General features: G+C 42.9%; 1 protein-coding gene across 1 annotated transcript in view; it reads right to left on the bottom strand.

Moving 5' to 3' along the window:
* NOTCH2 (notch 2) overlaps positions 1–13,096 on the bottom strand; it is a 96,935-nt gene that overhangs the window by 67,450 nt on the left and 16,389 nt on the right. The window contains exons 3-4 of the mRNA XM_014550098.1: positions 11,173–11,432; positions 7,719–8,054 (exon numbers count right to left, since the gene is read on the bottom strand). Of these exons, the coding sequence (XP_014405584.1) occupies positions 7,719–8,054; positions 11,173–11,432 (596 nt within the window). The remainder of the gene's footprint in view (positions 1–7,718; positions 8,055–11,172; positions 11,433–13,096) is intronic.

Raw genomic sequence — 13,096 nt, 5'->3', positions numbered from 1 at the left:
ACACACAATATAAAATAAATAATAAAATATACAATAATAAAAAGACAACCCAATTACAAATGGGTAAAGGATCTGAATAAACATTTCTCCAAAGATGATATACAAATGGCTGATAAGCACATGAAAAGATGCTTGACATCATCAGCCATCAGGAAAATGCAAATCAAAACCACAGTGTGATATTACTTCACACCCACTAGGATGGTGATAATAAAAAAGATAGATAATAAGTGTTGGTGAGGATGTGGAGAAACTGGGAAACCTCATACACTGTTGGTTAAAATGTAAACTAGTGCAGCCACTTTAGAATAAGCCTGGCAGTTTCTGAAAAGGTTAAATAGTTACCATATCACCTAGTAATTCTTCTCCTAAGTATATATCCAAGAAAAATGAAAACATATATTCACACAAAAACTTGTGCAAGAATGTTCACAGCTGCATTATTCATAATAGCCAAAAAAGCAGAAGCAGTCCAAACGTCAATTCACTGACGAGTGAATAAAGAAAATGTGGTAAATCCATACAATGGAATATTATTCAGCCATGAAAAGGAATGAAGTATTGATACCTCCAACAGCATGGATGAACTTTGAAAACATCGAGTGAAAGAAGCAAATCACCAATGACCACATATTATGTGTTTCTATTTATATCAAATGTCCATAACAGGCAAATCTATAGAGACAGAAATTAGATTAATAGTTGCCTAATGCTGGGAGGGAGTTTCGGGGATAGGGAATGACTACTAATGGGTACAGGGTTTCCTTTGGAGTGATAAAGTTGACTATGGTGATGGTTACACATATCTGTGAATTAACTAAATACAACTGAATTTTATATTTTAAAAGAGCACATTATACAGTATTCAAATTATATCTCAATAAAGCTCTTATATTGAGGAGAAAAGCACTTAAAACAATACCTGATGCATAATAAGTGTTCTACATTTATTAGCTATTACTGTTAATCAGTGGGATCAAAGCATCCCTTGGAGGTTATACACTCTAATCCTCTTATGTTACAGATGAAGGAGCCGAGGGACACGCGCCAAGTTTGCATGACTAGTAGGTAGGAGTCTGTACTGCATTAGGAACTTCACCCAGTTTTGATCAGTACGTTCTCGGGACCTTTGAGTTCTCTTTCAACAATCTGAAAAACCGACCTTGGGTCAAAAGTTCCCACGTCTGAGAAAAACTCAAGCCAAACCAGTTCTCCAAAGTTAAGACAGAATTTATGCTTTAAAAATAGAGACACAGAACTCCTTTTGGAAACAGCTAGCAAATTCTTGTAAGGAAGTCTACGCCACGGGGGTGGGTCAGGCTTGTATGAATAAGTTACAGTGCAATCACTTCTGAAAACTATATTTTAAGGTTTTAAGGGAAAGGGAAACAGACGCGTCTCGGACCTGTGTGTGGGATGGGTGTAGCAGACTTACAGAGAGGCTCCCATGACCGTACGAAAAGGAATCTACTGCTGAAAGCCAATTCACGTCCTTAAAAGGCCACAAGGAGAGAAATTAAACTTAGAAGGAACGTTTTAAGGCTGTGCTGTTATAAAACTGTGGGCCATGTAGCTGATAAATAATGACAGTGAGGGTGGGGAGCAGAAGAGAGTCGTTTGAACTTGTCACCCCACACAGAGAACAGCATCCCTCAAGAGAGCATCCGTAGCTTTCCATTTTCAGATGCCGGGAGGTGTGAGGGTGGAAAGGCTGGGTGGAGAGGCACAAAGAGGAAGGTGAGATAGTGGGCCTGGGCTCTCAGGCCAGGCTGAAAGTCATCAGGAAAAGTGTGAAGAAAAACCCAGGGATACCAGGAATGGTGGGGACAAAGGCAAAAAGGTAAACGTCTACAAGTCTATCTCTTCCCCACTCCTGGAAAGAAAGCCTGTCACAAAAGCAACTGGTCCGATTTTCTTAGCACACATCTCTCATCCTCTGAATGAGCCCCAATAAACTCACTGACCTCCATGACTGGCCCACGTATCCTCTGGCCACCCCACCCACCCAGGCTGCACCTCACTTTGGGATTTCCCCTAATGCTTTCCACTTTCCTTTCTAACTTTATCACCAAGGAAGCCACAGAAATGAATAAGGGGATTCAAAAGAAATATTTTAACATTATATAATACTAGAGGCCCGGCGCACGAAATTTGTGCACGGGTAGAGTCTCTAGGCCTGACCAGCCAGGGCCGATCAGGTTCCCCGCCTCCCCCCCTCCTCCTTCCCTCGCTCCCTCAGTGCTCCACCACTGCTGGTCACCTGCCATGTTCTGTGCCGCCTCCTGGTGGTCAGCGCATGTCATAGCAATTGATCGAACTCCCGGTCTCCTGGTTGAACTCCCGAGGGCATAATTTGCATATTAGCTTTTTATTATATAGGATAGGAATTCTCTTCTCTACCACAATCAGTTCACTGACTTGTCAAATATTCATTGAGTCTCAATTTTGTAGCAGGCACTAAGTTAGGTGCCAGGGAAAATGTTAGAACAAGAGTGTCTATTGGGAAAGATAACCCAAATAATCTGCTGGAGTTACACAGGTTGCCAAAGGTCTCTGGAGGGTCTCAATCCCCAAGGGGGCAGGGAACATAGAAGGCATTTCAGTGAAATAGGTGCCTTTGACGCATTATAAAGAATGAGTTCTAGCCCAGCTGGTGTGGCTCAGTGGTTTAGCATCGACCTATGAACCAGGAGGTCACAGTCTGATTCCCGGTCAGGTCACATGCCCAGGTTGCAGGCTCCATCCCCAGTGTGGGGTGTGCAGGAGGCAGCTGATCAATGATTCTCATCATTGATGTTTCTAACTCTCTTTTCCTCTCCCTTCCACTCTGAAGTTAATTAAAAAAAAAAAGAAAAGAATGATTTCTATATAAAAAGGTGAGTGGGTTGGGGGAGGTGACAGAAAGCTGAGGAGACGGCATGGGCAAAACCACGGAGTGAGCGTGGGAGAACAGGAAACACTTCCAGGAATATCGAGGAAAACTGGCCTCGGGGCCCGAGTCAAAGGCGCTGAAATGCTGCGCCCTGAAAAGTGGCATGAGCAGACTTCTGCATCTGCTCCAGAGAAACCTGCCAGGAGGTGACTACTGCGATGCCCAGGAGAACGTCACGTGCCCCTGCGAGAATGCGGGAGGAATTCCTGCCAACAGTTTTTAAGCTCAGCAACAGCAGAGCAAACACAAAGCCACGAAATGTGTGTAAGCTTATTTCAATGATATGGGGATATGACACATAATCGCCCTGTGAAGTAGAGGGGTGGTTTACAAAGGATACATGTTCATTGATTGGAGAGGACAGATCAGACAGCTTTTTATGAAGTTAAAAAAAGTCACAGAGGAATAAAAAGGTGTGGGAGAGAAAGACAGAGGGAAAGAACCTTGAGGACTGTTCGATCCAGCTGTGAACCCACAAGGCACAGCCAGGAGGTTCAAACAACCCGCTGCTTTCTGGCTACTTGTGTGACTTCTTTAAATGTCCACAAACACCAAACCAGCCTAACTCATTCTCTCCCCGCTAGTTGGCCCTAACCCCAAAATACTGGGAGTCAGTGACTCAATCATTTATTTTCCATTTTGTTCTTATGTTAAAATTACTCTGGCAGAGTGCCCTCCCCAGGGCATCTACTAAATACCTGATGGTAGCTCATGAAGATTTGGATGAACGGTTGCTGATCCAAGGAGAAGACAAACTATGGTTCCTTGGTTTACGTCTATTAGTTCCCTCTTGAATATATTATTTTTCCTTCCCTCTACAGAGAAATACTTCTTTGTCACACAAGATGAGTCATTTCTGCAGTTTTAATTCTCCCCCCAGGAGTCTTACAATAATACCAAAACCAACTCACTGAAACAATAGTGCCCTTTGCAGGCAAGAACTATAATTAAACCATTCCAATATAATCACTAACTTATGTGGGGTTCACTGACTTTCAGAGTGAAGAGCACTCTAAACTTCTTCTTCTCCAGGGTTAGAGAACCCAAGAACAAGAGGAGGAGCCAAACGAAGTCTAAGATGCAAGATACCAGCAAGAAAACGGTAAGACCAAAGTTACATGCCCAATACTGTGAATTACACTGAACTCAGTAAGTAGCTGTGGGCCTGTTAGGTACCTGGCACTGTTTTTAGGTGTGTGGGATGCATCACTAACAAAAACAAAGACCCAGCTTTCACTCGGGAGAGGGGAGGAGGGAGCAGAATTTGGAAAAGACAGACAATAAACAATAGACATATGAAGTAAACGATATATTATACAGTGAGAAGATGATAAGTGTTACAGAAAAAGAAAAAAGTAGACACAACACGGGCCAGTAATGGAGGGGACTTGGGGGATGGTTACCATTTGAAATTGGTGATCAGGGGAGGCCTCCATTGGATGTGCAAAGATGTGCGCTGGGCGGGGAGCAGCCACCTGGGGGTCACGGGATCCCTTCACAAGCTGCTCTGCCTCCTGCTGACTTGGCTTTCCCCCAGTTTTAGAAGTGGAATATTGATTCTCCTCAAATAACGGGGTTATTTACATCGAGATAGTGATTATTACTTTAAGTAACATTTTAGTCATTTAGAGTAATGTTGAAGGCAATGGAGGGAAGGGCAAGGAGAATGGTATTGCATTTATATATTTTAAAAAAACTTTCTAAAAGAAAATTATCTTCCAGGCACTATTTCCCATGTGGAAATAAAGCTAATATTTTCTACACTCCACCTGGGACATAAAAACAACCAATGTAAAAATCTTACAATGTAAAAATCTTACTGTGTAAGTACCTATTTATTCACAGTGTTACTGCATCATCTATTGTTTTGTCTTCTTTTCTAACTTCCTTCTATACATCATCCAAGCTGATGTGATCTGTTTCATAGAACATGGGATCCTGAAAGGCAAGAACTATCTACCTGACTATTTTTATTTTATTTTAAAGAGAGAAACATCGATCAGCTGCCTCCTGCACACCCCCCACCGGGGATGTGCCCGCAACCAAGGCACATGCCCTTGACGGGAATCGAACCTGGGACCCTCCAGTCCGCAGTCCGACGCTCCATCCACTGAGCCAAACCGGTCAGGGCAACCTGACTATTTTTAAATGTCTGCAAGATGTCATACATAGGCTGATACGTGACAAATACTAGTCATTCACAACCAGAGGTATCTCTTTTTTCTTATAACATGAACCTACTTTCCTTTTTAACTCGAATGCCTCAAAGCATTTAACAAACGATTCACACATATTCTAAGCGCCATCAGGGGGAGACTAGCAGTGCGGGGTGATGCAGCCAGATGCAAAAGCTGGAAAGAGGCTTTGGGAAAAAAAAAAGTAGGCTTTGGAAAGAGCCTACCTGGGTCGCAGGACTCAGCCTGACCCTGTGTCAGCTGTGCACCTTTGGGTAAGTCACTTGACATCTCCAAATTGCGTTACTTCACCTGGGAAAACTGGAAAAATCATACCTGTCCCCACGGTTTTGTGTAAATGAGCTAATGGATGCAAAAGAACCTGGCACAGTGCCTGACCCATAAAAGGCATTCAATACGTTACTTTTCTCTTCGCCAAATCTCCTCCACCCCCTCCATCCCCAACACACCCCTACACCCCCCGACACACTTCATCAGTGAGTAAATAAACGTCTTGCTTTAAACTACAAGCAGTGCGTTAGAGAGAGCCAAGTTCTCCTCACTCCATCCCCCTGGCCCTGGCAGCCTCTCGGCGGTGGAATCCCTGGTTATTTCCTTTCTCAAGGAGGAGACACTATTCTGGTTTGACAGATCCTTTCCTGGACACACTCGCAGAATTCCCTAAGGTTCTTATCGTGGCTAATGGATAACAATGCAGAGACTATGGGAGTGAGTAATCACTCTCTCCTGGCTAAAAACTTCCTTTATTGACTTCTCGAACTTCCCGTCAGCGTTTTGCTGCCAAGTCACCCTCTTGTTCTAGGCAACTATTAAAAGTAATTCTCGTGAAGCTGAAAAACACATTTAGCCTCCGACAATATATCACACGAACCTCAATTACTAGCCACTTACACGAGCAGACTATTAGGACATTAGACTATTAGAATATTTGTAAAATTAAATTGTTTACATGCCTATTTCCTTTCTTAACCCTTACTTACAATAAGAACAGGAGTGAAGAAAGTTATCTTTCCATTGTGCTTTACACAAGATAATGTAGAGCAGTGGTTCTCAACCTTCTGGCCCTTTAAATACAGTTCCTCATGTTGTGACCCAACCATAAAATTATTTTCGTTGCTACTTCATAACTGTAATGTTGCTACTGTTATGAATCGTAATGTAAATATCTGATATGCAGGATGGTCTTAGGCGACCCCTGTGAAAGGGTCGTTTGACCGCTAAAGGGGTCATGACCCACAGGTTGAGAACCGCTGATGTAGAGGATAGTAGTATTATATGTCAATAAAGGTTTATTTAGTGTCTGCAATGACAGCATTGCCTATTCTTCATTGAAAGAGAAAGTGAAAGCAAGGCAATAGCAGCTTACTCTAGGGGCTTACAGTGAAATAGTAAAAGTTTGCTATCACGTTGCCGTGTCTTATATCACTATATCCCATGCACACAGCACAGTGCCTTGAATGTAGCTGGCGGCCAATACATTTTTACTGAGTGAAATGAGTAAGTTACCATTTGATTTTATTGTGTGGACCAACATATGACCTTTCATCCCCCGAAGATAAAACACACAATCCCATTACATGGGAATTGTGCCCTCAGCACCGGAATCTAAGACCCCCCATTCCCCAAGAGTAGTGAGACCAACTTCTTCTTGAGGCAATTCTGCTTACTTTGCACATTATTCTCCCCTACAGTTTTCCTTCTTTTGTTTTTTGTCCTGAGGATATGTGTATAAAAACAGAATCGTTGTTGCTTAGTAATTCATCTGCTCCAGCTGCGTGTGTTCTGTTCCCAATCAAGATTCTCGGTTTTCAGCCTCCTCATCATTTTCATAAGGAGTTTAGTGAATTGGCCAGCTCGCTGCTTTCTCCACCTCTGCGGAACGCTGGGCCCCACGCTCCCATGCATTGCTCCTCTTTCTGTTTCTAGCTTGAGGTTATGCATGATTGTGTCACATATAATCTGTCCGCGCTCATCATGAAGTGCTCGTTGATGAACAGAGCACCACACCACACCCCACCCCAGTTCCCAAACTCTCTAGCTTCGAGTCAGGGCAGGGTTACCCCACAGTCAGAGAGGGGGAGAGGGTTCTGAGGGCCAGAAGCCAGGGAAAGCCACAAAAGCGTAGGTGGGAACACTTAAGGAGATGGGAAAATATTTTTTTTAGAGGTAAAAGCAAATAGGAAACTTGATCACCTATTATGGTTAATTCCGTTTAAAGCACTTCATTAATCACACCTATTTTTCAATGTCTAATTCTCTTGTGTGTCTCTCCATTCCGTAGACTTGTCTATATCTTTCCCACAGCTGTTTCTCTCATTTCTTACTGTTTCTCCAAAAAGGACAATAAACAGCTTCCTAGCCACATATCATCATAAACCCTGACATGTTAGATTACCCCCTGCTCAGTTTATACATCACATGGGGCCCATAAAAACTCCTCCCTCACCAGTAACCCACCTCACACCAAATTTTCACTTCCCCTTTTCCCTGCTGGGAAGGACACTTCCTACAGGAGCGACCCAGCCACACCCACCACCCCCTTCTGTGCACAGGTGCATCTCCCAGTCCCAGGACACCAGGGGACTCCTCACCTGGAAGGCAGTTGCACTCAAAAGTGAAGTCGCCGGTCTGCCGGCAGGTGCCTCCATTGACACAGGGCGAGGGTGCACATGGCACGTAAGGGCTGTCGCAGTGCTGGCCGGTGAAGCCCTGGGGGCACTGGCACTGATAGGAGCCTGGGAGGTTGAGGCAGGTGCCACCATGCTGGCATTGTCCTGGAATGTCACACTCATTGATGTCAGTCTCACATTTCTGCCCTGTGAAGCCTGGCAGGCATTTGCAGGAGAACTGGTTGGCCACGGTGGTACAGGTGCTTCCATTTGCACAGGGATGAGACAGGCAGGCATCCGTCCATTGGCACAGCTTACCTGGAAGAAGGGGAACAGAGCTCAGTACTGCCCACGGGAATGGGGGTCGGCCCCATCCTCCACACACCACACCTTCCACCCAATAGGTGACACCAGGGGGTTACTGCATAGAGAATCCCTCAGCTCTTTGAATGAATAAAATGTATTGATATCTTCCACAATCTATAATTTCTAAATAGACCTCTTGGAGGAGATAAACAAGTCAATAGTACTTCTTTTTCCTTTAAACACAACACACATGCACACATGTTCTGGGCAACATTTTACTAAAGTGGTCTGGCTGTCAATGTTGCTTGATGTGTTTGAAGAGGATGAAGAATCTCTGACTCCTTGTATATGAAAACTAGACAAAGCTAGAAGCTGTCATGAGACTAGAGTCTAGAAAGGTAACTCCTGTGCACTCTCTCAGGTAGGAAAGCCCAGGAGAAGCAAGGAAGGCTCCCGCGTGCTGGACACTAAGGCATGACTCCAAGGAAGCAAAGCAGAGAGAGGTAGAAAGAGGAAAAAACACGCCCATCTACTAATAAATTTGGTATTCATGTGGCTTTTTGTTGTCATTAGCTTAAGCTTTTTAAAAAAAACACACACAAAAGATGTGAGAACCCCTTGAATTTGTAACACTCCAAGTGGTTGTCAAAGTAAACATCCAAGTCTTTGACCCCCACAGGGAAGCAAATGGGGTCATACAGCTTTTCTAAAATAGAGAGGTGACACGTGAGCACACAGAAGTGCTCTCTGCCCATCACGGGATATAAATCAAAGAAGAAAGTGCAATAAAAATGTGGGCGCAACACATATATCTCAGGGTGCTAAGCAGAGAGAAAATGCAAAAGCTGCTGCTTTTCTTCCTACTTTTTCTTCATCCCACTGAGAGACATTTACCTACAGTGGAGAGGAGGTTAAAATGGTTCCTTCTCACAACCATATGTACCGAGTGTTTGCCTACAACGGAAATAGAAGGGTCCCTGAACTTGGTTTCCCATCAATGTGACGTGCGTGGGGCATTAACTTCTGGCCCCTGTTTCTTCCTCTAAGAGTGGAGATTAGCTAATAAAGTCTGACTAGGAAGGGTATAAGGCCATCACAAAACCAAAAGGGTGAACTTGACCTGTGACAGACAAAAGTGGCAGATGTGCAAAGATGACCAGAACCCTGCAGAACACCAAGGAGAAATCCTTTTAATGACAAAGGAAGGTGTTTTAATTTGGGGGTCATTTCAGAGTAACATTTAAATTATAAAGAAGGCATTACCGCCCTGGCCAGGTGGCTTTTGGTTGGAGCGTTGTTCTGTACACCACTGGAATTCTCTCCTTTGTTTGTGGCCTGAGAGACGCTTTTTGTTATGCTGATGTATCAGCATGAAAGGGTCGCCAGGTCTAGAAGGGAATTTTTGTTCAACAACTGAGACATTTTGTTCCCTGAACAACTTGGTCAGAACTGAATTGTTCAAGATGGGAGATGTTCAAGAACGAAGAGGTTTCACTGTATTCTCGTAACCACCAGATCTCTTCAGTGACTCATGGCATCAATGCTATCGCAGTCATGATGGAGATGGAGATAATGGATCATCCCAACTATTTTCTACCCTTACCAACACCCTTCAATGAAAAATCAATACACCAAGAATTCCAAACTAACTGATCCAGTCTAGTTTTCTGAGTACGTTTTTTCATTTTTTGCTTATTAGATTTACTGAATCATTGGTGTTGTCGGGGACAAAACGGTTCTCCTTTTCTCATCTAACTTAATAAACACTTATGGTTCATTTTGAATAAAGCTCAGACCTACCTTTGAAGAACCCATTATCCAGTCAGATGAGAGCCATGTAAAAAAATTAATTACAATAAATTGTGACACATAAAATAATAGAACATAGACACAAACTGCCTAAAAGACTCATGAAAGGGGCAGGAAGACAGAGTTTTAAATAACATTGGGCAATCGCCAATTATAGAAAAGGGCATTCCCGGCAAGGGGATGTGCAACAGCATGGAGGCAATAGGAAGTATGACATTTTCAGGAAATGATGAGAATGATGGCGTGACTAAAGCTACATGCTGGCGGGGAGGTGAGGCTATAAAAAGATGTAAGGTCTAGACTGTGAAGGGCTATGGAAACCATGTAAAAGTGTTTGCAGCTTACCCTGTGGATGACAGGAACTCACTGGGCATTGTACTCAGGTGACTTTACGGTATGAGTGGATTTGCATTTATAATTAAAGGCATGACAATGTGACCAGCGCACGAGATGGGGAGATGATAAAGGCAAGGAGACCAGTTAGGAAATGACTGTGGGAGTCCAGGTGAGACATGACAGGGACCTCAACTGCAGAGTAGGAGAGCAATGGAGGCGGAATAGACAGATGAGAGGTAATTCAGTGGGTGGGTTGGGTGACGGAGTCTAAGCGGGGTAAGGGAAGGGAGAGGGAGTTTCTAGTTTGAAGTAGTTGGAGTGTACCACAATTTCTATCAACATGTTGAGTTTGAGGTACCTGTTGAATTTCCAAGGATAATATGCAATACTTAGTTAGAAATATGAGTCTGATTGTTGGGGTCAGGGTGGAGCAAAAAAGGTGACTACCAGAGTCATCAGCAAGTGATGAAGATGAAGACAAGAACAGTTAAAGCCAGCAGAGACAGAGAGTACCTGGGGAGAGCTGAAGTAAGACTTAAAAGAGGCCTCAAAACAGAATTCCAAGGAACACAAAAATGCAATGGATGAGGACAAAGCAATGCAGGAGCAAAGGGAATAATCAGAGTTCAGAAAGTCAGAACAGCCAATGCCCTGAATGTCTAGGGAGAGGAGATTTCAAGATGCAAGTAATTAATAGCATGAACAGCTTTTCTGTCGGCAATAGTGAGGTGATGCTGGTCCCCAATTCTGACAGGTATACTTTACACAGTCAAATGCTTCTGAGTATTTCTTTCTCTTTCTCCTCTCTTAAAACTCTCAAAAAAGAAGCTAAAAATAGTTGTCCGGAACATTCCAGTAACTTACCATAATGTTAAGTATGTACCCAGTTGGGGGACCTTAAGAGGCAGATGTCAAGAGCTAAAAGATGCTAAATAAAGACACATACTGAGAATAGGAAAGTTTGGGCCCACGTCCCACTGGATACCTGTGAAACCAACTTGGCAGGTGCACTCGTAATCATCCTGGCTGAGCACATGGCAGGTGCCTCCATTCAGACAGGAAGGGGATGCATAGCAGGGGTGCGTGGTCGAATATTGGCAGTCCTCGCCTGTGAACCCCGGAGCGCACTGGCATGTGGCCTTCCCCAATATGGCCTGGACCACGCATGTCCCACCATTCTGGCAGCGGTTCTTCCCACAGGGGTCTCGATGTTGACAATATTCTCCCAAGAAGCCCTCTGGACATCTGTGTGGGAAAGAGAGTAGTCCATGAAAACACTTGACTTCTTATAAATAAAAAAACTTACAAGATCATGCATTCCAGTCAAGAAAGCATTAGATTGAGAATCCACAGGCCTGAAGACACAACTGCAAAACTGCCTTGATTTAGGAGAAGTGTTTAGAAAAGTTAATCACACATTCCCAAGTCCTTTTGAGTCTAGGCTGGGGACAGAATACTAGGTGGTGATTCAGCATGGTCTGCCATGGCCAGCCAACATGACTCTTATTTAAAGCAAATTACAACCAGAGATCTTTTTCCATGTACGTACAGACTGATATGGTATAATGGCACCTTTTTATGCAGCATTGTTGATACTTGTCTGTTTAAATTCCTCTCCTATTTAAAATACATAAATTACTGGACTTCCAGTCAAGATGGTGGCATAGATAAATGCAGTACCCATCCTCTCACAACCACACCAAAATTACAACTAAACTACAGAATAAACATCATTCAGAATCACCTAAAATCCAGCTGAATGGAAGTCCTACAAGCAGGGATTTAAAGAAGAAGCCATATCGAGACTGGTAGTCAGAATTTAATAAATGTTGAAATTATTATTCCTGCCACTGGGAGTACAGACTCTAGAACCAGACCACCTCTATTTCAGTCCCAGTTCCCCATTTATTCGATGAGTGATCTTGAGCAAGTTACTAAACCTACTTTGTTATAAAATGGATTTAATAATCATGCCTACCTCATCAGACTCAAATAATTATAAAGCACTAAGAATTATATCAGTACACAGCAAAACACCATGCATTTATTAAGTAAAATAAAATCACTGGCTCACTACTTCAACAACAGAACAGTCTTCAGTGTGGGCGGATCCCATTGTCAGAAAGCTCTTCCTTCCTGATGTCTTAAAACTCTTGCCTCCCTCCTAGGTATATACCCAAGGTAGCTGAAAACATGAGAAGTCCATACAAAAATTTGTAAAGACATTCGTATCAGTACTGTTCACAATACCAAAAAGTAGAAATAAATAAAATGTGGTACATCCAGACAATGGAATATTATTTAGCCAAGAAAATGAATAAAGATCCGATACATGCTATGACCTGGATAAACCTGGAAAACATCATGCTAAGTAAAATAAACCGGACACAAAGGCCACAGATTGTGAAATGTCCATTTCTATGAAATGTCCAGAATAGGCAAATACATAGAGATTAAAAAAAATACTGCAGCCAGGAGTTGGGAAGAGGAGGAAATGGAAAATGACTACTAAGGACTAGAGAGTTTCTTGGGGTGGGGGAGGAGTTAATGAAAATATTTAGAAATTAGATCATGGTAATGGTTACACATAACTGTGAATATACTAAATTGTACACTTTAAAAGACTAAATTTAATAGTATGTAAACTTTATCTTTTATTTTCCTTTAAATTCTACCTCCCTACAATTTCCACATATTGGTTATCCCTGTTAAAGGTACAAACCTCTGCTTTCTTACAGAAGCCCTTCAAGAATCCAAAGATAGTTATGGTGACCCTTTGTTTTCTTTTTTCCAGGATTCAATCTTTTGGCCTATTCCAGGGGTGGGCAACCCCTGGCACGTGTGCCAAACATGGCACGCCAGTAACTTTTGCTGGCACGCGAAACCCTCTCTTGTAATTTTCCATTTAC

This window comes from Myotis brandtii, unplaced genomic scaffold (genome assembly GCF_000412655.1).
Source record: "Myotis brandtii unplaced genomic scaffold, ASM41265v1 scaffold582, whole genome shotgun sequence".
Classification (NCBI taxonomy): domain Eukaryota; kingdom Metazoa; phylum Chordata; class Mammalia; order Chiroptera; family Vespertilionidae; genus Myotis; species Myotis brandtii.
The sequence above is the reverse complement of the archived record's forward strand: the minus strand, read 5'-3'. Positions and strand labels throughout refer to the sequence as shown.